The sequence below is a fragment of the Papaver somniferum genome, chromosome 5, assembly GCF_003573695.1.
Source record: "Papaver somniferum cultivar HN1 chromosome 5, ASM357369v1, whole genome shotgun sequence".
Classification (NCBI taxonomy): Eukaryota; Viridiplantae; Streptophyta; class Magnoliopsida; order Ranunculales; family Papaveraceae; genus Papaver; species Papaver somniferum.
In genome coordinates, this window is record NC_039362.1 from 130,710,913 (window position 1) to 130,736,567 (window position 25,655).

Consider the following 25,655-nt stretch of genomic DNA (forward strand, 5'->3'; position numbering starts at 1 on the left):
TTCTCTCATTTGTCTTCTTTTGGGATTTTGTTTGTGGTGGTAAGGTTTCTTTTCTTCGTTTCTGTTGTTTTAAATTTTGTGTTGATTGTGTTGATTGTAAATTTCCTGTTGCTGTTGTACCTTGTTTGTGATGAAGAACATCTTTCGATGCATGTATGCTAGTTTGCCCTGTTCTTCTTCTCAAGTCGAGGAGGCCAGTGTTTCAATTGTATTGATTGATTTTTTTTTTATTTTTTTTTTAGTTTTAGGGATTCTGGGCTATGCTGATATGAACTGTTACTTTTGTGGTTTTTTGATCTTTGGTGATGCCCTCGTGTTTGCTTCTAACTTGTTTTTTGTACCTCTTCGCAGCCATGTCTGACCGTCCGCGGCTTCCTTATCAAACTCCGCCTTCCAGTCTGTCGAGATCCCTTCCGCGTAGAGAGTATGATACATCTCCACATGGAGGAGATCTCTCTAAATTGTCGCAGATGGATCCCCGCGGTAATAGAGTTTCGTCTTCTTCTGGGACGAAGGATTCACCTCTTAGGAAGGGAGATCCATCGAAGGGCCCTTCCGGGTCTCGATACGCTGCCAGCCGTGCTCCTTCTCGTCCTCGTGATGACTCCAGGTGTACGCAGACACCTCCTCGCGGTGACACCTTAGATATTCCCCCTCTTCGTTCTATAGTGCCCGTGCAGAACCCTCTGCCGCCGCCTCCAGTACTTTCTTTCAAAGGGAAGAACTCCAAAGGTGATGTGCCGAGAGATGAATCATCTAAAAATCCTCCTTTCAAAAGAAAAGATTCCGAAGCTTTTGTTGGTTCGTCCGATCCCTCGGAAGAAGAGGAGGCTGTCCCGGTGATACGCAGCGTTTCGGTTAGCAAGAAGAAAGTCACGTTTAAGCACATTGACCTTGAAGTTTTTAAGGAAAAGAATGAGCTCCAAGCCTTCGAGGTTCGTTTCTATGCCCCTGAGGATGATATTACTTGCGAGCTCATCTCGAAGTATCAGTTTGATGAGTTTCATCTGTTGACTACGGTTGGAGCCTTCGAGGCGGGTCTTATGCTGCCGTTGTATAAGTCTGGTGATTCCTTTTATTATGATGTGCTGGATGGTCGCGAAGGCTCTTCCACCAATACTCATAGTCGTTCCGTGTCGCAATTATCGGGGAACTATCTCCGTGCACTGAGGGAATGTTATCTGCGGAGTAAGGGGGAGACGACGATGACATGTTACGTTCCAAATCCCGCTGAGAGGGATTGGTATACTCCTGAAAACTTCAACAACTCCTTTGGGGATTATGTCAATAGTAGGAACCGTAAACCATGGAGTGTTAGTCTTCGTAACCTCGCTGCTCCTCGGGGCGAAATTCGTCTCTTAAGTGAGGTGAGCGATGCCAAACTGAAATACGTTCCAGGCACCGAGGGGTCGGCTCAGCGGAAACTTTTTCCTGCTCGTGAAAGGATCAAGCGTGACCATGATTATGAGTGGCATGCCACTGTTATTGAAATTGTTGGTCCTTGGTCGTATGGTTGGATTCCCAGTCCGCGCGGTTGGCGTCCTTCTGAGAGTAGCAGGCCTCGTGAATCTCCTCCTGCTCATTATGGAGATTTCTGTCCCTGGCGTTTAAATTTCGAGGGCATGAACTTTCCTTATGCTCTCGACGTTGTTGATGGAGACGAGGAAGAGGGTTCTGGTGCTATACTTCCACCGAAGAGTGCCGCTACTACCAAGGTATGGTTATTGCAGATTCTGGCCGCGCCCCTCCTTTTTTGAAAATCAAACTTTGTGTATGAGGAAATAACTCTTTTTGTGGAACGTGTATTGGTTTGCAGGTGTAGAAAAAGAAAAATATTGGGCCCAAGCAGTCTTCTACCATTGTGACGGGTGAGGCTGAGGTTCATGAAGAAGTTACCAGTCCAGTGAACGAAGAGTTTTCCGAGGATGAGGCAATGTCTGATGGGGAAGAACGCACTGATACTTCCCCTCCTGATGTCGAGGAAGAGGTTGGTGAGGGTTGTGATGGTGTTGATGGGGGAAATAATACCGCGGTGGCCGAGGGAAGTGTTACCGCAGAAATGTCTGCTCCTGCTGGTGATAACCCTGGTGGTCCGGAATTTATCGGAGGGGGTGAGGCTGCGGAAACTCTCCCCACCATTTCTCAAGAGTTCTCCTTTGACAAGATATATTCCGCAGGGGAACTCTTTGATGATGCCCTCGGTTTTCCCGAAGACTTTTCTTTGCTTTCCCCCAATGATGATTGAGATGTGCTCGGGGATTTTGGTAAGGAAAATGTTGTTGTTCAGAATGAGGGCGCGGATGATCACATTGCGCGTGGTGATGCCGAGACTTGTGCTGATGGGGAAATGACAGCAAAGGTGAAGTCTGTGGTTGACTCACCTTCCGAGGATTTCCCTCACTCGCTGATGTTTGAGGGTGAGTATGCCATAATGGATTGGCTCAAGAAAAAGAGTCTGTTGTTTGTTCCCCATCCTGCCCTGGTGGTTGCTGGCGAGAAAGATTCCGATGCTTATACTCGTCGGATGATGGAACTATCTTCCGAGGCGCGTGTTGCCGTGATGTGGGGGAAAAGATTGAGTGTTCCAGAGGCTACCCTCGTAGCGGACCCTCCATCTTCTGTTGCTGAAATGATGGCCATAGCCGATGGGTACCAATATGGTTTTCCCCAGCAGCGTGTCTTGGAGGTAAATCCTCGTACATATCTCTTCGTGACACTCGAATCCTTCGGTGTAATAATGTTTGCCGTTTGATGTGTAGATGATGAGGAGTGAGCATTGTAACCATGTGATGTATCAATTCTTTAAAGCGAAATCTTTGAAGCTGGAGGCTAAGCTTCGTCACAGCGAAATCTTTGAGGTGGAGATAGAAGAACTGAAGAATAGCCTTAAAGAGAAAGAAAGGCTGGGTGAAGCGGAGGCTGGTCTTCGTTCAGAGCTTGACACCGTTCGCGCTGAGTTAGAGCAAACTCGCGGCAAAGTTTCAGCTTTCACAGGTTTAGTTCTTCTCCATCTTTTATCCCTTGTAATTACTTTCTACTACTTTGTTGTTCTGTCTGAGTCTCCCCACCCTATCTTCAGTGGGTGGAGTCCCCGAGCTGATATGGCTTCGGAATGAAAGGGCACGACAAAAATCTCGTATCAAAGAGTTGGTCGAAAAAATTAAGAGCGAAGCCAAAAAGTGGGACGCTCGGGTTGAGGGATGGCGCGCAAGGCATGTTCAGATGGTTGATATACAGAATCTGTATAACCATGACCGTATTTTGTTCAGTGGTACGCTGCTGTGGACACGTGAGAATCTGCGGGAATCCCGTGAGCGTACTTCGTTATTAGAGGCTAGAATACATCTCCTGGAAGAGGAATTACGAAAGGCTCGCTCCCTTCCGTTTCCGGGAATTAGGGAGAGTATGTTGTGTCTTACCAGAGAAAGGGGCGATGCCAGAGCTGAGGTTGGGGCTCTCAGCAAATCCCTTGCTGCGTCTCGCGCTGAAATAGCCCGCCAGGCTGAGTCTGAGAGAAATCTCAAAGTATGCATGTACAGACTTAACAAAGGGGTAACAGAGATAAACAACGAAGTCAACCATCTTCGTCACATGGATTCTATGAAGCAGGTAGAATTAGATGCAAGTCAATTTGCTCTCACCAACCTTCAACTAGATTATAAGAAACTATCCGAGGAATATAACTATCTTGACGAAGCGCGAGACGCGGTTGTTAATGAGTATGAAGAGGCTTCGGCTTGTGTCGAAGGTATAACCTCATTCATCGAGTGTGATTATGTCTTTTATGTGCTAACTCCCTTGTGTTGTCTTTTTCATAGCTCGAGGGACAACTCCGCGCTGCAAATGAAAAATTTGAAAAGGCTCAATCTTCCTTAGTGCAGCAGGAAGGACAAACTAATTATTTTAAGAGTCTGGTGGCATCCCGCGAGGAGGCCGTTGGTGCTGCTTCTAAAGAAGTGAATCGTCTGTCCTCGTTGTTATCTCAAGCCCACCAGCGAACGACAGTTATTATGCATAAGGATCGGTGTCAATTAGCGGAGGAGACAAACAAGATGCTGGAGAAGATTGAGCTTGGCCTTAAGACCGATCATGGCCTCGTCAAGAGCTATCCGCATCGTCCTGTACCTTCCTCCTCGGGACCCTCTTCTGGTGGGAGCGTCCCTTCAACTCTTCGGAACAACCCTGCTGATGGGGCAGCATCTTCCAAGTAGAAACCACGGCATTAGCTTTCAGTTAGATTTTGCTAGTATTTTGTAAAGAGAATGTTTTTGATGTGTTTTTTCTTTGAATTGGCCTTGCCGCTCTTTGTAACCAACCCTTATGAAATGGATCATTCTTTTGGTATACCTGCAGTATCAGTTTGTTTTTTATTTTAAGCATTGTGAGGAAGGACATTAAAAACAAAAGAAGAATGTTTTAAGTGTCTGGGTGCGATACCAAAGGGAGGTACCTTCGTGATCGTCTTGAGACCTGTCACCCGCTGGCGAACCCTGGTCCAGAGGATTCCCAGACGATGGGGGCCGAGGCAACGTTCTAGGATATGGGGTTAAAATATTTACATACACCCATTCCGTCGACCCGTTGCCTTAAGATTGGTTGGGTATCTCTTTCTGCTGGGTTCCTCCCCCTGGTCTTAAACTCATAGACATTGATGGGGGAGCCCTGAGAGATTGTAGATTAACTACTTTCCCCAATATTGATAGTTTATTACTCGATATGCCGTATGTACAGGTGCTCGTCCCGCGAATCTGTTTGTTCATCCCGCGGAATTGCTTCGGAATTTGCAAAGAGTTCGTTTGATTGATAGATTGAGGTCTGCTAATCCTCGTCCAGAGATAGAAACAAGTAAAGCGGTTACGCTGCCTTCTTCTTCTGGTATTCTTCATGCAGATGCAAAGCTGTGTTGCTCCTATGGGTAGTATGGTTTGAGCCACTTAACATTCCAAGGATGCCGGAGGACCTCGCCTTTCAGATTGCGAAGATAGTAGGAACCGTTTCCCGCAATGTCGTGTATTATAAAAGGTCCTCCCCATGTAGGTGCTAACTTTCCCCATTTATTCTCTCGTTGATACTGTGGGATTGTTCTTAGCACATACTTCCCTTCTACAAAATTTCGAAGCTTTACCTTTTTGTTGTACTCCCTCGCAAGTCTTCGTTGATAATTTTCCATCTTCTGCAATGCTGCTTCCCTCCTTACTTCCAGGTCGTCCAATCTCTCTAACATCATGTCTGTTGTGAGATTTTTCTCCCATGCTTCGGTCTTTGTGGTTGGCATGAGGATCTCTGTTGGGATGACTGCTTCAGCTCCATAAGTGAGGAGAAACGGGGATTCCCCAGTGGCAGATCTTCGTGTTGTCCTGTATGCCCATAACACATTGTGCAGCTATTCACACCATTGCCCCTTATGTTCGTCTAATTGCTTTTTGAGGATAAGGGCGAGGGTATTGTTAGTGGCTTCCGCTTGTTCGTTGCTTTGAGGGTATATGGGGGTGGATTTGTTCTTCCTTATTTTGAAAGTATCGAAGAGCATGTCTATATTTTTTCCCTGCAATTGCTTACCATTATCGGACACGATTTCCGCTGGTATGCCGAACCTGCAAATGATGTTTTGGAATATGAAAGTGAACACATCCACGTCTCTGATCCTGGTTAAGGCTTTAGATTCCACCCATTTACTGAAGTAGTCCGTGGCTACTATCAAAAATCGTCTTTTCCCTGATCCTTCGATGAAAGGCCCGACGATATCTATGCCCCATTTTGCAAATGGCCACGGGATATCTACAGAATTTAACGTTGTTGTTGGCGCGTGTATATTTTTGGCGAAACGCTGACATTCTTCACATCGTCGGGACATTCTTGCGGCATCCTGTATCATTGTGCGCCAGTAATATCCTTGCATTTTTGCTTTGTCGGCTAGTGATCTCATGCCGCTATGATTCCCTGCGTCACCATAATGGATGTCGTTTAGAATTCGATGCCCCTCTTTCCTGGATAAGCAACGTAGTAACGGTCCGAGGAAGGATTTCTTGTACAGGACCCCATCCCGAAGATCATATCTTCCTACTTTGGAGAGTACTTTCCTGGCTTGTTTATGATCCGCGGGTAAGGTTCCATCTTCGAGAAACGCATGGATCACCATTCTCCAATCATCTTCGTTGCTGAAATCTTCGTCTTGATTTGATCTTGACAGGATATCTTCTTCGTCAAAATCATTATGGATGTCTTCTCCTACCTGATCTTCGATATTTTCTTCCACTGTATCTTGATTGGTAGCAAAGGAGAATTGCGATGCAATTGAAGGCTCGTATACCCTTGTTATTTTAATAGCTTCGATGCTTTTTTCCTTCAGCATGGATGATATATATGCTAGGGCATCCGCGTACCTGAGATCCCTTCTGCATACGTGCCGGAACTTGATGTTCGGAATTTTTGATGCCAATGTTTGGACCAAGGCCATGTAAGCTGAGAGGGTGTCGTCGTACACATTGTAATCGAGCCCTATTTGCCGTATGACAAGCTGCGAATCACTTTTCAGTCTTACATCAGTTACCCCCGTCTCTATTATTAAGCGGAGGGCATGTACGACTGCCTCGTATTCGACAATGTTGTTAGTATGCTCTTTGAATTCTAACCTGAGTGCCTGTACGATCCTTTCTCCAGTTGGGGTGGTGATGACAATGCCTATTCCTGCCCCTTCCTTATTTTTTGAACCATCGACGAAGACTTCCTATTGTCTTTGACTCGCGGGTTCGAGGACATCAATTGGATCCTTGCTTTCTTCATCGGCTTCTGGTATTCCCTTAATCTCTTCGTCGTTTTCCAGGGGGAGGTCTGCTAAGAAATCCGCCAAAACTTGGGATTTTTGGGAATGTTTAATTTCATGAATGATGTTGAATTGGTTCAGGTGGGTGTTCCACTTGGCTATTCTGCCTACTTTTCCCGCGCTTTTGAGGACTGCTTCCAGTGGTGCTTTGCATGGGACGCTGATGAAGTGAGTTAGGAAATAGGTTCTCAGCTTTTGAGTATCCCACACCAATGCCAGGATAAGTTGTTCGATCTTCGTGTAGTTCCTTTCCGCAGAATTGAGGGTCTTACTGACATAATAGATAGGTTGTTCTATCTTCGTATTGGTTTTGACCAACACTGCGCTAACTGCGTCTTCTGTCGCTGCTATGTACAATGCCAAAACCTCATCAGGATCAGGCTTCTGCAGGATTGGAATTGAAGCCAGGTGTTCTTTGATTTTTTGGAAGGCTTCTTCGCATTCTGCGGTCCATTCAAACTTACTTCCTTTTTTGAGAATATTGAAAAAATGTTTGCATTTGTCCGAGGATCGGGCAATAAATCTGCCCAAGGCTGCTATGGACCCATTGAGCTTCTGCACTTCTTTTAAATTCTTCGGGGATGTCATTTCTACTATGGCCTGAATCTTCGCTGGGTCTACCTCAATGCCCCTTTTTGTTACCAGATATCCGAGGAATTTCCCTGAGGTGACACCGAAAGTGCATTTTTCTGGATTTACTTTCATGTAATGTCTCCTCATTGCTTCGAAGATATCTCTCAGATCCTGGTGGTGATCTTTGCGCATCTTACTTTTGACGAGCATGTCATCAACGTAGACTTCTAAGGTACTACCAATCCATGGCCTGAAGATAGCATCGACCATTCTTTGGTACGTTTCCCCTGCGTTTCGAAGTCCAAAGGGCATTCTAGTGTAGCAATAAAGGCCATGTGGGGTGTAGAATGCTGTGTGAAGTTGATCTTCTTCTGCCAGGGCTACTTGGTTGTATCCAGAATATCCATCCATGAATGACAGCTCTTCGTATCCTTATACTGCTTCAACCAGCTGATCTATGCTTGGCAGGGGATAGCTGTTCTTTGGACATGCCTTGTTGAGGTTAGTAAAATCGATGCATATCCTAACCCCTCCATTTTTCTTAGGAACGACGACCATGTTGGAGATCCATGTAGGGTACTTGACTTCCTTGATGAACCCTGCTTCTAGTAGTTTCCGAAGTTCTTTTTCCACTGCCTTATGATACTCCGGTGCAACTTTTCTTATTTTCTGCCTGAAAGGTGGCGTGCCTGGTTTGATGCGCAGCTCGTGTTGGATTATTTTCGGGTCAATCCCCGGCATATATCCTAGCTTCCAGGCGAATACATCCGCGTATTCTTTAAGTAATTTGGTTAAGGAATCTTCTTTTCTTTCGTCCATTATGGTCCCTACTTTGATCATCTTCGGGGTTTCTTCCGTTCCTATGTTGATTTCTTTTACGGGCTCTACTGGTGTGAACACCGGCTTCGGATCTCCGAGGACTGGGACGTTCTTTGATTGCTATTTGGTATGTTTCTGTCCTTCGTTGGCTGACGAAGTACCTGTTTCTGTGTTTAGGACATTATCATCTTTTGTCAAACCCCTCCCTGTGGTTTCCTTGAGGAACAGGTCTATGGCCTTTTCTTTCGCGGCTTCTTTATTTTTAATTCTTCGGGTTTTTCGCTGCTCTTCTTGTTCGCTGTTGATACGATCCTGAGTGGTTTGGCACTCTTTTGCAGAGACCCGATCTCCCTTGATTTCCATCACTCCCTCAGGTGTAGGGAATATGAGATATTGGTAGTAAGTTGCCGCCACTCCTTTGAGTTTATGTAACCACTTTCGTCCAATAATGGCGTTATAGGGGGATGGGGCGTCAACCACGCTGAATCGTGTTTCTACTTTCATGGGTCCGGCGTTAACCTGCAACACGATGTCTCCCAATGGCTTCGTGGGTGCTCCATTGAATCCGAAGATGGTGTAATAAGAGGTCATTAGCTGTTCATCATGGAGATTCACTCGTTTGAATGCGTCGTAGAATAGAACGTTTACTGAGCTTCCCCCTTCTATGAGGATCTTTTTGAGGTTACATCCAGCCATTGGTAGTGTTAGGACCAAGGGATCGTTATGATCTCCCATATATTCTTCGATATCTTTAGCATCGAAGATAATAGGTGCGTCCATCCACTCTTCGTATTCGTCCACCTCTACACCATCAATCTTATATAATTCGCAGTGGTCCTCGAACTGCTTCCGTAGCCTCTTTCCTATCTGCGCTGTAAGGGAGGGCCCCGCGGCTTCGGAACACGAGATGGTGTTGATTGTGCGGTTTCCCTCTGGAAGTTGGACTGGCTTGGTCCGTTTGGATCTATCCTCGGAGACCTCCTTTCGTATGTAATGTTTGAGTTCGCCAGCATCAATCAGTTTTTGGATCATTATTTTGAGGTTTTTGCATTTCTCGGTCTGGTGTCCATTGAAGCAGTGATATTCACAGTTTTAGACTTCTCAGTTCTTGGGGGATGTTTTCCCTTAGACCACGGCCACTCCAAATTTTCCCTTCCTTTGATCTCTCGCAAGATCCGAGCATAGCTAGCATTGAGCTTCGTGTAAACTTGATCTTCGAATTTTTGATAGTCTTTTCGTCGTTCATCTCTTCGTTCCTTCCTATCTTCGTGAGGCCGTTCCACTGAGATATTTCTTTTGGCCCCATTGGTTTGTTCTGCGGAATTGGTACGGTGAGACTTCTGCGTATGTGCCCTCGGGTTTTCACGCTGGATTTCTTCAAGACGAGCGTACTTTTCAATAATTATTCGAAGATCTCCTTCTGTCTTAGGAACGCTCCATGAATCTCAACAAATAGTGGACTCATTCGGTCTAATCCCCACTTGTAGCAGTTGATACTTACTATTGGGTCCACACTCCCTATGGCTTGGCAGATCTTGTGCCATCTGTTAGTGTATTCCCTCGTGTTTTCCTTGTAGCCAATTTCCAGAGAAAAAAGCTTATCCATTCCAGTGTTGACAGCTTTGTTGTACATGTATGTCCTCAGAAATTTCTCTGCGAGTTGATCGTAGGAGTTGATGGAATCAGGTGGTAGGTTGTCAAACCAAGACAAAGCCGATCCCTTCAGACTTGACGGGAAATATATGCAGAGGACGGCGTCGTTCTGACTCCATCAGGTTAAGATACGGTTATAATACCAGATATGTGCCGCGGGATCACTGGATCCGTCGTAGCATTCAAAAGTTGGGACATGACACTTTAACGGAATGGGGGTATTTGCCAGGCGATGAGTTAGGGGCGTGGAGTTAGCTTCTTTCATCACCTCTTCGAGCCTTCTCCGCCTTGTCTGACTTTTAACTGTTTGATCTCAGCCATCATATCATCGCGCAGCTCCTCCATTGCGCGGTAATATCCCATGTTCTCATGCTCAGTTGAGCGTTTCTTTCTTCGATCTTCGCTGTCATAATAATCTAACTCTTCGGTGGCATATTCCGGATCTGATGCGCTGCTTCCCCTGGCGTCATTTGCTAGGATGACTCTTCGGTCACGATTAGGCTCTGGCGCTTTAGAATTTGCTTCGCCCAGTTGTTGGCTAGTCTTCGTTCTTTGGGCAATCTTATCTTTCAAGTCTTGGTTCTCCCTGGACAGAAGATATACGGCATCTGCATAGACATGTTGTCTCTTTTTCAATTCTTCGAGCTCTACCATCAGTCGGTGGGATTGGTTTGATCCCTGATTGGGAGTTCCGGCTGGTACCCCTACGTCCACAGTTCCCCCTTCGTCTACAGTGTGTATTAAGGGTGGCCGAGGATCTGCTTCAATCGTTGATATCTCCAAGTTTGGTCCCCTCGGTTGAATTTCCGCCCGTGGTCCTAAAAGCACTGGTATGGTTTGATTCTGACCGTTGGTTGACGGCATTCCGAAGATTGGTGGATGTGCGGGATGATGCGTCATGGATTCTGCTACCCCTTCTTTTTGTTGATGGATTTGTCTTGGGACCCAAGTCTTGTTAGCTTCTGTAGTCTGGGGGGCCACAACAGTCTTCGTGGATGCAGCTTTGAGGGCCGCGACTGCTATGGAGTTAGTGTTCATAGGTGAAGTGATTTCCGCAGCATCCTGCCTCTGAGCAGTTGTTTTAGCTTTGTCTCCTTTCTGCTTGCTTCGGGTCATGACCGAGGTAACCCTCGGTGTCTCCTTTGATGAGGCTTTGGTTTTTCCTTCCTCTAATATCTTCTCCATGTTTAATCCTTTCCTGCATAGGGAAATAAATAAGGAGAACCAAAGATATCCACGAGGATAGGGTTAGCGTCATTCGTACCCGCAAGACTATTGGAATAGAATGAATTGAGTTTCCCAAGGGCCCTTAATAGAAGAGAAATGCAAAGATTTCATGGGTCTAGTTTTTGAAATACAAATCTTTTAATAAACGATCATGAATCTTGTTTTCAGACTAATTTTGAAAAAGAACTCTTGGAAAGGCAGATCTGTCACGAGGACTCACGAATCTGGACTATTAAGTCTTAGTTGGAGAAAACACCTCACGTGCAAATCGGTGATAGATAGCCGCGGGTTTGTCTGCTTTGAAATGGTGTTCGTGAAAATGAAGAACATGAACCCAAAAAATAAAAAAGGTTTTGAAGACACGCTGAACCCAAAAAAGGGCACAACCATAGTGCGTGTTCTAAGGTGAAATCACAGGATAAGATAAATCTTTTACCGGGACAGAGTCCCTGTTTCTAGCGCCAGATTGTGAACACGTAAATCACGAAGGCATCTATATGTTCACAAACAATGTTCGCATTCTATACACATGCTCGCACTGATGAGACGATTATATTGATTCCTTGGCTCAAAACCTTCGGGTTTATCATTGCCTCGTCTAATATCATCACCAGAGGCGTTCACATAGAGGAAGATAAAGAAAACGAAGTGTAAAAGTAATACTCGTGGAGTATGAACTGGATGTAAAGTGCTGAAATGTAAATAAGACTGGGATTTACGTGATTCAGCACTAAGGCCTACATCCACGGGGTTGTCGTTTTCACTATGCATTTGATGATTACAGAGGTAGTCGAATGACTTTGGAGTTCACATAGGTCTGCGAATTTTAAAAGGTAAACTTACACTAACAATTATTCTCTCTCGACTTCTCTCTAAACCTCCCTCTCTTTTTCGATCCCCTCTCTCTTGGTGGAGAGGGGGTATTTATAGGGTTAGAGTGTGGGACCCGTTTCTGAGAGCCGTTGGAACCTTATCTTCTTGTGCTTTGTGTCCATCACGCAGAGGTCTTCGTTCATTGCTTGATCACGCAGAGTCATCCTCGTTCGTTCCACGGGTTGATCGACACGTACACTGCTCAGAGTGTTTAATGCGGGTAGTTGAGACGCATGCTCGTGTCAGACAAGTGTCTTCTGCCCCTGTCACGTCCATGTCAGTCAACCTTCTCTTCACCGTTGATCTTGGATTCTTTTGGGGATGTGATAAAGCAACTCTTCCGGAGTTATTTGGTGCTCCGCAGTACACCGTGCTTTTGGTACATCCTTTAAATTCTGCCCTTGGATTTGTTCGGGAGAAGATCCGACGTCGACGGGATAGGCTTCTTGGCTTGGGCGTGTGTCATCATGTTTTGATGACTTGGTCCGCATGCTCTCCACGTGTCTTCTCACATACACGTGTTTGATGATGAAATATGTACACACAAATCCAATTCTTCATTTTTCTAAGGAATAAAACTGTCATATAAGGATAATTACAAATGTACAGTGAATATCGAGTGTTGAGACAAAAACAATCAACTCTTCACTCGAGGTGGTTCACATCTAAACAAACAAAGCAGCTCGGGTGAACACCCAGAGCTGTGTGTTTGTGTATTTTGCTTACAGTAGAAAGAAATACATATTTCACAGTCAAGAATGTACTGTAAATTATGGGGAAATAAAATGTGACCATCAATAAAAGCCATCTAATTCTTCACTAGCCGGTCTTCCAAATCTAATTTTGCCCACTTTCTAAAAAGTTTTTGTGTACTATTTCAATGTTATCACCATCAACGAACTCTATTGTAGCCACGAACTCTATTGTAGTTACAGGGACGAGTTTCGAACTCAGATCGCCAGTATCATCACTCAAACTCAGGTTCGCTATTATCATCACTCAGTAGTACTACAGTAAGATCGGAATTGGGTAGCTATTAATAGCGCCTTCACATTATCACCCAATTATTGCCTTAAACCCGTTGACTTGTTTAGCTTAAACTCAAATTAGCAAAAACACAAGCGCACATCTTAGTTCTACTCTACACAACCGCGTAATTTAAGAGGATAATTGCTTGATCCACTAAAATGCGCCACCAAGTAATGCTTCAGTAGTGGTCAGCTAACCCCACCTACTCTATTTCACTAAAGCAAGAAGACGACTTTTCTAAACTCCATTTCTTTCCTTTTCTCTTCTCTTCTCTGCATCTAGACTCTAGAGTGGGAAAGGAAAAAAATGGGTCTTTCAAACTTCATTTACACACTTCTAATAACATTTTCAGTAGCACTTATAACATACAATGTTATAATATCAGCAAATGTTCCACTTAGACTAGATTTTCCAGGACCTGGAAATGATTTATCTTCAATTGATCCTATAATCAAAATGCCTATGAATAGAGCAGTACCCAGATCACAAAGAAGGCTTTTTCATACAGCTGTTACAGCTTCTGATTCCGTTTATAATACATGGCAAGTTAGAATTATGTATTACTGGTTTAAGAAGCATCAGAATGGACCTAATTCTGATATGGGTGGGTTTACTAGGATTTTACATAATGGGAAACCTGATAAGTATATGGATGAGATGCCTACTTTTGTTGCTCAACCCTTGCCCGCTGGAATGGATCAGGTAATCATTACTTTACTTTAATTTTATGATTTGGATTTTGGGTTTTACTTTCTCTTAGTTGTAATGGTCTTTTTGTTTCTGAATATTTTGTGGGTTTTGTGATTGTGGACTGTTTTGAGTTGAAATTAGGATTTGGATAAAGGGTGTTTTATTATTTGGGAGGACATAGCAAGTTTTAGTGTAATGTAGTTCATTTGTTGGATTGAAAACTTTGTGATTATGTTTCTGGGAGGGAAGTAAGCATTTTGGTCGAATGGGGCAATCGATCTTTTCTCTTGTCTTGACCTCGATGAGGTCTTCGACATGATACGATGTTATGCCCGTCTAAACCTATGAAGTCTGGTATTGATAATGTTTGGGAATTAGGATAATTCATGATATTTACGATTCACACAGATTCGAGCTCTTAGTGCTTGACTAATTAACCCAATCAAGTACCCAAAGAAGGGAGAGAGTTCAGTAAACTATGTCATGACACTTGCTTTTGAACACTAAGTCATGTATATTAGTCAGAAGCCATCAAATGCTTCTTGGTAAATTTGCCTTATTTGGATCATCATTTCTTTTGTTATACTATTGGGGAAGGATTACATTGATGATTGTGCATCTTGTTTCTCGATATCAGGGTTATATTGTCCTCAACAGACCATGGGCATTCGTACAGTGGCTTCAACAAGCAAATATTAAAGAAGAGTATGAAACTTCATTTGTTTATGTTAATTAATATCGTCTATCTTGAGTAAGTGAGTGAGTATATCCTCGTTAGATATTTCATGTTTTCCTGTTTTTTTTTTTCTGCAGTTACATATTGATGTCGGAACCAGACCACGTTATCGTCAGGCCCATACCAAATCTGGCCAAAGGTGGACTAGGAGCTGCATTCCCTTTCTTTTACATTGAACCCAAGAAGTACGAATCCACACTCCGTAAGTTCTATCTTGAGGAAGAGGGACCTATCACCAATATTGACCCAATAGGGAATTCTCCAGTCATTGTTGGGAAGGTACATATTTGTGTTATTTGTGCCATTTATTCTGGTGTGTTTTGTGTAAGACTTCCCACTGTGTTCTTATTTCTGTCAATGGATATAGGAAGCTCTTAAGAAGATAGCTCCCACGTGGATGAATGTTTCACTGGCTATGAAGAAGGATCCTGAGGCTGATAAAGCTTTTGGTTGGGTTCTTGAAATGTAAATACTTTGACCTCATTGAAGCCAAAGTTGTGACATCTAGTTTTACACTCTTGACTGATTAAATATTCTGCTTTTCTGTCATGTTTATATTAAGGTATGCTTATGCTGTTGCATCTGCTCATCATGGTGTGGCGAACATCTTGCGCAAGGACTTCATGCTACAGGTATTTTCTCCATTTGTAAAAGCAAGCATTTTGTGCCTAAAAAACCCCTAGAAAGATCTGTAAGGATCAGTTTCTAATTGGCAGTAATAGGATGGGATGTGCTTTGAAGTTTCACAGAGCAGCTAAATGCAAAAAAAATGCACTTATATAGCTTCAAGCTGTCAGTTCCACGGTTTCTTGTCGAATATTACTCTGACTTTATTCTCAACTAACTGTTATTTATTTTCTCTTTGATGTGTAAAGCCTCCATGGGATCTGGAAATCGGCGAAAAGTTCATAATTCATTATACTTACGGATGTGATTATGACATGCAGGTACTCATATGATTAGCCATGCTTCTGTATATCCTAAGTTTTATGTAAATTAAGCTATTCAATATTTCTGACACGGTCAGTGTTGTAATTTCAGGGTAAGTCAACATATGGGAAGATTGGAGAGTGGAGGTTTGACAAGCGATCATTTACCGACACTGTACCTCCAAGAAACCTTACAATGCCTCCACCTGGTGTACCAGAAAGTGTGGTATGTTTCTCCAGCACAATTTTCTACCATTTCTGCATGTTTGTGTAACCAAGAACATGAACTAGGGTGGGACTTGATAGCTCTCTCAAGGATAGAGCGTCCTTTGAGATTTTGTGTTCTATAAATCTCGGTAGCTTTCATAGTACTCCCTCTGTTTCAGGAAAAGTGATATTTTCACCTTTTCAATTTGGCTAAATTTTTAGGCAAAATGAAAAAGTGAAAGTATCACTTTTCCTGGAATGGAGGTAGTAGTTTTTAGGGTGTGTCAGTCCTCCATTATAGACTAGTTCAGAACAGAGTAATTCCTATTTCATTATAAACCATGTCTCTGGCAATAAAAGTATTAGGTTCCAGAATTGTTATGGCGAAGTTGAGCATCAACAAAAAGCTTGTGTGTTGTGACTTATCATGAATCGATAACCCACCGTTAGGTGCTTATGGGTAAAATTGATAATATTTTCTCATACAGTTCTCTGTCAATAATGCTTCGCGCACTAACTCTGACCTCATTTTGGTTATGCTTCAAATATTGAACAAATTATACTTTCAGGAATAATACAGAACATGAAGAAGCACACTAGTGTATTACACTACTAGTTTTTGTCAGAGTCTAATTGATTAGCCTGATCTTGGAAAAGGATTTTTACTTTGGACATGTTTGCTAAGTGCGCGATTCATTAATGACAATATGCTTGACAGATTACATTGTGGCTTTAAAGTTGCTTATTTTTTTCATATATATCACAGTTCATATTCTAGATAGTAGGAATGGGTAGTCACTAGAATGTATCTCTATCCTTTATGTGTTGTATTTTTCATTTTTAACTAATTAAAATACATTGCAGGTAACTCTTGTGAAGATGGTGAACGAGGCAACGGCCAACCTTCCTAACTGGGGTTCATGAGGAAGAGCCATTTTTGTAGATGCTGAATAAGGATATCATTACCATCAATTTTCGCTCCTTTGTACCTCCGCACTGATGTATTTTCATATGTATTTATCCATTTTGATTCTTATTAGTTAACAGAATAATAGATGCTGTTTTCTTCAGGATTTGTCTTATCTTTTGAAAAGAGAAAATGAAGGTATAAGGATTTTTTGGTACTTTTTATTAAGGTTTGTGGATCTACTAGAAGCTTGAATTTTCCCGTCCTTGAAAATTTCATAACTCCAAAAAGCGATTCCGGGGTTTCCATGCTGGCTTTTAGCTGATTGTCTTTCTGATTGAGAAACTTTGAGGCCAACATTAGCCTTTGCTTGGAGATATACACATGTTATTCATTAGTTGCATATTGTCCCATGCAAACTTGACGAAAACCAAATTTGATGACCCCAAGACATGTAATGAGTGCATGCATGATAGATTAAGTTTTATTCAGCCTCACCACATTAAGTGCCAGTCATTTGGATTAATATTGGTTTTATGAAACAATGGTTCAAAGTTCAAACACATTATCATAGGAAAATTTGAACCTAGCACTAGCAGTCTAGCAGGGAATTTAATCCTGACATTTTTAGGGGCGACCCCAAAAGAATTAGGGGAGAATTTTTTATTCCCAACCCATACACAACGTTAAGGGATGTCCAAAAACGCGGAGAATACGTTAATGTCCTTACATAATCGGAAGTTATTTTTTGACCGATTGATAAATCTCAATCGGAAGGTTCTTAACGTGGTTATACTGCCGATTAAGTTTGTTTTTGTGCCAAACGTGTATCTTGGTTGTATAAAAATCGGTAGAATAATAACTTCACTAGGCTACCGATCATAGTAACTCCTAAATTTCCAAAATTGGTGATTTTGTCGAAGAAGAAATTTGGGGCAACTGTGTAATCGGAAGTCGTATTAACTACCGATTATTCTAGTTCCCAAATTCGAAAAAATTGAGATTTCTGCAAAAACAAAATTTGGGGCAACTGTATAATCGGAAGGGAAAGTACCTTATTTGAATACCAATTATACTAGTTCTCAAATTCGAGAAAATTGAGATTTCGGCAAAAACAAAATTTGGGGCAACTGTATAATCGGAAGGGAAAGTACCTTATTTGACTACCGATTATACAGTTTCCCCTGCAAAATAGAGCCATTTGAACTCTAAACTCTATATAAGGATTGTATCCTTTTACCCTCTATGAAACACAAATACCTTTAAACTCTCTCCAACATCATGTTTAATATAATGGCACAACCATTCATTAATCCTACGGAGTTCACGATTGAAGAAGGCTTATCTTTATGTAGGCGCTATGTTCAATTTTATCCAAGACGAGGAAAAGAACGTAGGCAAGAAGGCGTAATGAGTATGAGTTATTTGAGGAGAATTCACGAAAAATTCTGCGCCGACACCGGTAACCCAAACAACCGCCACTCCGCTGATATTTTCTTCCGAGTTGTTTCAATACACAGACACGTCGACGAATTCGTCCATTTAACTTATCTTGTGAATCAATATCGATTGAGGGGTGAAACCAATGATGAGGTTATAGCACGATCTCTCGGGAATGGCGGAGATGGAAAAGATCAAGCTTCCGTTATGAAGCTCATTTTAGAATCCTTAGGGCGATGGAAAGATTTAATCCGTTCAGGACTCGTCCAACACGTCCACGACGCTAATCACAATACCTTGTAATAGAATTGTGGAACTTCAATGTAAAATTATGATGATACATAGGTGATATTGTTATGAATTTCAAAATATTTATGAAAATCGGAAGTTTGATTTCTTTATATACCTACCGATTATACTCCAACGGCTATTTATTTCAAAAGAATCTAGTCGTTCCTCGAAAACCACACACAATCGGTTGATTATACATATTGATAAACCTCCGATTATATTACTCTAATGAGACAGAGAACTCTGTTGACAAAACAGCCTATAATCGGAAGTATATAACTATCAATATCTACCGATTACTCATAATCGGTTTCTTTGGTTCAACAATTTCCTACCGACTGTGTGGAATAATTGTGCGTAATTTCAGTACAGTCTTGTAAAAGTACGCATCAATGGTCATATTTTCAAAAAATAGAGACGTTGGGACTCTCATCTATATAAGGAGGGTAAAATCTTCTTATTTATGCACCAAACAACACATATATAGCATCGTGTATTATACAAATACATTTTCCATCGTCTACTCTTGTGAGTTCATTCTATATCTCAACTAACAAGCATGGCAACGTTTGACGCAGATGAAGATTTGGTCATTGTGAAAACATGGTATCATGAAACAAGACGTGAAGATGTGATAACAGGAAGGTTAACACCCGAAGTCTTTTGGGCGAGGGTATATAGCCAATTTGTGCGAGAGTATGGAAATCCAAAGCACAGATCACTCCAACAAGTTCATGATCATTTCCGACTTGTCCAAAAAGGGGTAAATGATTACATAATGATACGAAAGAGGATGTTTAACACTATCCACTTAAGCTTGTCGATCCAACAATTTGTAAGTATTTTCATACTTTTTTTAAATAACAACGGGTGTCTAATCTTTCTTACTAAAACGAAGTTGACATAATTTTGTGTTTGTTTATGTATGAGACACTCGCAAAAAGACAGTACTTAGTGGAAAAGGGTGAAGAATTCACTTATGATGGGAGTTATGAATTCCTGAAATCTGTGGCAACAGTGTGAAGATTGATCGATGATTACAATCGGAGGTTATTAAGTTATGTAGTCTACCGATTACAGGAAATCGGAAGTTTACTTCATATGTTGTCTACCGATTCTGGGAAAAATTTTCACTCTTTTTTGTCAGAGTTTGTTGGCAATCGGATGTTTATTTAATATGTAATCTACCGATTCTGGGAAAAAATTTCAGTTTTTTTTGTCAGACTTACAATCGGAAGTAGCATTAGAAAATATGATAACCGATTTTAACATTGATTGTTTCTGTTTACAAAAGCTTGTATAATCGGTTGATATATTAATAATATACCTACCGATTATAGCTTTATACTTCACAGAAGTTTCCAAAAAGTTCCAAAAAAACACATCTTTCAAAAGTAACGATCATTCATCTTCATCATCTTACGGAACCAATTCGAGTAGGCCTTCCGGAAAGTTGTCCTTCATGACGCGATCCCAATCCAATATGTTGGTCTCATATTGTTTCAACCAATCGTTATAATGATTCGTTGGGAAGTAATCACTCCAACCACCCAACGGAGGTAATGGGCACTCTCTCTTTACTCTTAAACCGATAAATGCATCTCATTCACAAATGCCATAACAATTCTTCTATCTTTAACCGATTCATTGCAAACCGTCCTTGTAGGTGAAAACGTATACTTAGGAGGAACAAAGAAATGTACCACGCAATTCAAAGTGTCCGCTAAGAGATATCCACATTTAGGCATTGTCATCCAATACTTGGATCCGATTGTATTCAATTCCTTTCGGCACTTTACACGCGCAACTAAGTCTTTGAATTGTAGTTCTTTGTCGTTTCTATCTCGTTCCTTCATCATCCCAATATAGAAATCCTTGTCCTTGATTAGTTGTACCGCCATCTTAGTTCTTAAATCTTGCCATTGGGTGACATCTTCGTTCACCGCCTCTCCAAAGTAACCAATTTGTTCCGTAACGACGTGAAACCCACAATTGCCGTCCCCATCAACCTCGTCGGTGGACAAAACAAATGGAACAATGAGTGGAGGGAGTTGTTCCATATACTCTTCTATAATCGTATACCTTGATCGTGTTGGTCTTCCATTAAAATCCCTAGGACAACGAAGAGTACCATACTTCTCTCTTATAGTCACCATTTCCGTTGATTGTGTTTGTTGCGAGTCGCTCATTTGATCAACAGCTACGGACCTAGTTTGGGTCTCCGCCAACACAACTTCTTCCACCGCCTCGGCTTGACTTACTTGAGAAGACTCGGTAGATACCTTTGGCCTCACTTGTCGGACGGTCGGTCCACTTTGATCTTTTTTTGGAGGACCTCTTTTCTTTGGTACCGGCTCATCTTCAAATTCGGCTTCAGAACGCTCATGCCTACACAATATTCTTTTATTAGACAAATACTCCTTCAATTCTTTTCCTTCAATGGTCCTCGACACTTTGGTGTTTGGCCTACCCGCACTCTTTTGCTTGATAGGTTCATCAACCTCCCTTAAACGAAGGTGAAGAGCTTGCTCCAAATCATGCATCAATATTTGCTTCTTGGCGCCATTTGATGTAGCATAACGCTCGACTATTCTTGCACACAATTCCGACTCCATGAACGACGGACCATCAACTACGGGGGTGCTTAGAGTGAAAGTTAATTGCTTCCAAAATGGATGAATATCATTGATGTCAATCACATCGACATACCTACCCATTTTATGACGACATGGGAGACCAATACCTATCATATCCTTGCAAACACAAACCATATTCTCGTTATCATAAGCCTTATATAACTTCAATTGTTCCATCATGTGATTTATTGCTCATTTTGAAACTTTATGAACGATCCCCCTTAGAAGCAATCTTTCCTTTTCATGTTCCGTAGGAAATTTATGCACACTAAATTGCATAGAATCCTTAATCTTTACGAGATCACGATCGGTGAATTCATGGATTGCTTCTTGGATCGACACAACTTCATTTTGATTACCTAGAAGTATTTTCTTTAATCGGCATGAGACCCCTCCGCAATGCTCGTCGCCTCGTTCTTGAAGTTACGATATTCATATGTCCATGCATACACAAACCTCTCCTTAATCGGTAACCATTGTGTTTTACAATACTCAACGGCCTTTGGGTAGTCCGTGCCATATTCATCCTAAAACTTCTTCAAGTTACGTTCGTATCTTTCCTCAGTTATTGACCAAACGGTCTTGTCCCATGCTTTCATGAACGCTCTCCAAATCATTCCATCCTCCTTCGATTTTTCATCAAATAACCTCTTCTCTTCCTCTCTTTGTTCCAAGGTTAATTTACTAATGCGCTCGTCCTCTTCCTTCGACCTCTTGGTACCCTTCCTTGGTTTTTTAGCTTGGAAATGGAGATGACAATTGTGTTTGATGTTGCATTGAATGTACCACGTACATTGCAAATTTCGGGCTTCAGGAAACACTACCGCTATTGCATGCATTAAGGCTTGATCGTTATCCGTTACAATAACCCTTGGAAAATTATCGCAATTATAAATGGACCTCAACGTCTCCAACATCCAAATGAAACTCACGTTGTTCTTATGATCCATTAAACCCCATGCAATGGTAAACATGTTTTTGTCCGAAGTGTGACAAGCAATGTTCAACAACGGCATATTATATTTGTTTTTCTTGTATGTGGCATCTATCAACAAAATTTGATGAAAACACTGAGCTAATTTTATCATTTCGGGATGTGACAAGAAAATACGTACCACTTTACCATCCTTTTCTTCCGTTCTCAACGTGTAGTCGTGTAACTCAGCTAACCACTGCGATTGTTGCATGACCGTTCTACCATCCCATTCTGTCTTTTTGATCGTAGCTAGGGCCGACTTAATTGTAGACAAAGAAGACAAGTTGTCGGGGTCGTCCGCCTTTATTTTACTTAAGATCGCACTCGCCTTTTGGATACGCATAGACCTCACCATCTCCATTTCATGTGGTTTTAACTTCGCAACCATTACATGTCCAATAAGAGTGTCCGGATCATCGTGGTTGTGACAACCATTAGCAACTTTAGAAATTTTCCACTCTTTACTTTCCTTAGCATAGGGCTTATAAAAGACAATCTTAAATGGGCATCCAATCTTCTTTGTATGAGTTCGGTACTTCTTCCTCTGCGTCTTCCTTACATACTTATTATTCTTTCCCTAGTTATTCTTTTTCTTCCCACTTCGCTCACACACCATTTCAAACCTAACGTCCTTCACACAAGGGTTCTGAACTACCACGCACATATTCTCTTTTGCCTTGTTCACAAGCCATACTTTTGCCTCATTCTTACTTCTAAATATCTAAATGCGCATATAACAAAACAAAAATAATAAGCATAACCATGTAACATACATGATTGAAAAAATAAAAGATGATTCATGACCATACCAAATCGTTTGCATAGCGTAGGGAAGTATCCGGCCTCAAATAATAATCATCATTAACCGCTACAATCACCTATGCACCATAAGAGCAAGTTGTTGATTAATAATCGGAAGATAGTTTAGAGACAACACACCCGATTATAGATTAATCGGGTACCATTAGGACACAGACCTACCGATTATAGATTAATCGATAGCCTATTACGACCATAAGATATCGAATAACGAAATAGACAAATGAACAATTTTCCTGTAAAGAAAACTTCAATAATCGGAGGTAAAAGTAATTCATAAATAACCGATTATGAAATATCAAGAATCACAAATATTTCATTTTTGGAGAATTTCGTATTTTGGGCAAAGTTTTACAATCGGACGTTTGTGGATGTATAAAACTTTCGATTGTGAGAAATTGAAGCTTTCAATTTTGGGATTTTTTCCATATTCGGTAAATTATTACATCAACAGATATCTGATTTCCAATAATCGGTAGATATGGTACTAAATTAACTACCGAATATATACCGTTCATGGCATTCAATGCATGCAGAAATCGAATTTTCACGTTCAAAAACACACACAAACGCACATAACATGGATAACTTGGGTATTAGAGTTTGATAACAATATACCTGTACGTTTGATGCATCGTTAGCTTCGATCTCGGGTGATTCTCCATATTCTTCCATGAAAGCGTCGTCGTCTAGGGTTTCATCTCCATTAAAGTTTGGATCATTCAACATATACCCCAAATCGTCATCTCTAAACGGTAGTGAACCTTGAACTTCAACAACTTCACGTTCTTCTTCGTACCCATCCATGTTTATGGAAGTTGGAAACAATCGGAAGTTGGCGACATATACCCCTTCTTCTTCTTTTTTTCTTCTTCTTCTCTCACTCAATCGGAAGATATCTCACAATGACCCAAAAACAACTTCCAAACACTAATATATAGACCCCATACTACCGATTATAGGATTACACTTCCAATTATTTATATAATCGGGAACTTTATAAGTTGTATATCCTACCGATTATAGCAGATTTCAAAATTCACGAGCCACATGGTTATGCCTGGCTCTGTACCCTCTAAACCTATGGATTTTGGCAAAGGTTGGATTTGGGGCTTCGTATAATCAGACGGTAATAAGTAATATATCCTACCGATTAGGCTAGATTTCAAAATTCATTACATGAAGGATTTTTGAAAAAACTCATTTTGGGGCAACTTATAATCGGAAGGTTGTGGAACATATTAAACTTTCGATTACCGCTGTATCCAAAACACGAACCAAGTGGTTGTGGCTGGCTGTGTACACTCAAAACCTATGGAATTTGGAAAGGGTTCGATTTGGGGCTCCTTATAATCGGTAGGTTGTTAAGATGTACAAACTTCCGATTGTAACAGGTTTCAAAATTCATTAGGTGAAATATTTTAGAAAAAACTCATTTTGGGGCAACTTATAATCGGTAGGTTTTGTAACCTATTTAGTTTCCGATTATGGCTACATCCACAACTTAAGCCAAGTGGTTATGGTTGGCTCTGCACCCCTCGGAACCTATGAAATTTGGCCAAGGTTGAATATGGGGGTCCTTATAATCGATAGTCTTACAAGTTGGATAACCTACCGATTATACAAGGGATTATTAGCCGAAGTATCTACACTATAATCGGTAGGTATAGTTTCAATTTAACCTACCGATTCACCTCCAACCCACCGATTATGGTGTAGACTCCCGATTATATGAGGGCATATTGGCCATTTCAAAAAATCAGAGATAAGTGGTAGCTTAGAATTACGTTTGGGTGACCTTTTTTGTCTTTTAGTGTCACCCCTAATTCCTTTTGGGTCGCCCCTAAAAATGCCAGGAATTTAACTCAGTCCTTATCAGCCTTGGGGTTGGTCCAAGCCCAAGGGGTTAGAATGAAATCTTTTCGCAAGAAGATTACTTATTAGGGGATTTTTCTTTGTCAGTTAAATTTAGAAATGGCGCGATGGATTCTTGCAGTAATTTACTTATGTTTATGGAGCATCAGATTCGGGTTATTTCATGAGTTAGGGGTGGAGTTTTTTCAATCTGATAAAAATATTCATGTGGCAGATGTCACTTGAGTACAGTGGCAAAGTCATTGGGTGATGATATCAGTGACCTGAGTTTGAAATTTGTCGATGTCAATGTAGTACCGTGGTAAAGTCATTGGGCAATGATATCAATGACATGAGTTCGAAACTCGTCGGCACCAAATTCTTTACCAGTTTAAGAAAAAAAACTTTACTGAGATTACTTACAAATAAAAGATATTTCCGAAGACTTGTCAATAGGAATGAGTTGATTGATTTATAATTATTCGGAGGAAATTCACTTGGAAAAATTCAAAACAGCCTCCAACATTGGTTAGGCTCGATGGATTCCTTATTTCTTATGATTTTGGTAATCAACAATGTCCTTCTATTGAATCAAAGAAAAAAAAACATCGTCCTTTTATTGTGTAGGTGAGACCAAGAAACACAAACTCGACTCGACAACTTGACCTACACCCGCCGGTTTTTACCCGCACCCGACCCGCCCACTTAAATGCGGTCGACTATGACTCACACCTTCTAATACCCGCCATATATTGGGTTGCTATGATTCACACCTTCGACAACCTAACCCCACCCACCACTCTCCAAAAAATCCCTAATATTTTTTTATAGGTTGTATCAACCAATTCCAAATTATTATTATTATTATATCATTAATATATTTCTTCACCGTCTCTGTTGTTATTAAGATGTGCAAATAAACTTACCACAAACACAACATAATTAAGAAAAACAAAAAAGGAATTGATGAAGAAAAAAACCCCGAATCAGGAAGCAGAAATTGTGTTTTTCTTTCTTAAAAGAAAACAATCTGAACACTATCGTACCAGTCAGTCAGTACCTTTCTTGAAACTGTTCTTCTTCTTTTTCTTTTCTGTTAGAGCATTGCTCGGTCGAACTCGCATGCGTTGCTATCTCAAGCATGTTCGTCAATGTTAGTGATCAAAACTATAA

General features: G+C 41.3%; 1 protein-coding gene across 1 annotated transcript; it reads left to right on the forward strand.

The window, feature by feature from the left end:
* Positions 1–13,207: 13,207 nt before the first annotated feature.
* Positions 13,208–16,708, forward strand: LOC113282715 (hydroxyproline O-arabinosyltransferase 1-like). The gene is made up of 8 exons (XM_026531774.1): positions 13,208–13,699; positions 14,325–14,392; positions 14,501–14,702; positions 14,791–14,888; positions 14,986–15,055; positions 15,299–15,370; positions 15,465–15,578; positions 16,424–16,708. Exons 1-8 carry the CDS (start codon positions 13,304–13,306, stop codon positions 16,481–16,483), a joined length of 1,080 nt encoding a protein of 359 aa, XP_026387559.1. The 5' UTR covers positions 13,208–13,303; the 3' UTR covers positions 16,484–16,708.
* Positions 16,709–25,655: the final 8,947 nt, after the last annotated feature.

Excerpts from the sequence above, each read along its gene's own strand:
- LOC113282715 (XM_026531774.1), top strand. The coding sequence starts at position 13,304 with ATGGGTCTTTCAAACTTCATTTACACACTTCTAATAACATTTTCAGTA. Across the intron at positions 14,393-14,500 it reads CAAGCAAATATTAAAGAAGA|TTACATATTGATGTCGGAAC; the intron begins GTATGAAACTTC and ends TTTTTTCTGCAG. Across the intron at positions 15,056-15,298 it reads GCAAGGACTTCATGCTACAG|CCTCCATGGGATCTGGAAAT; the intron begins GTATTTTCTCCA and ends TGATGTGTAAAG.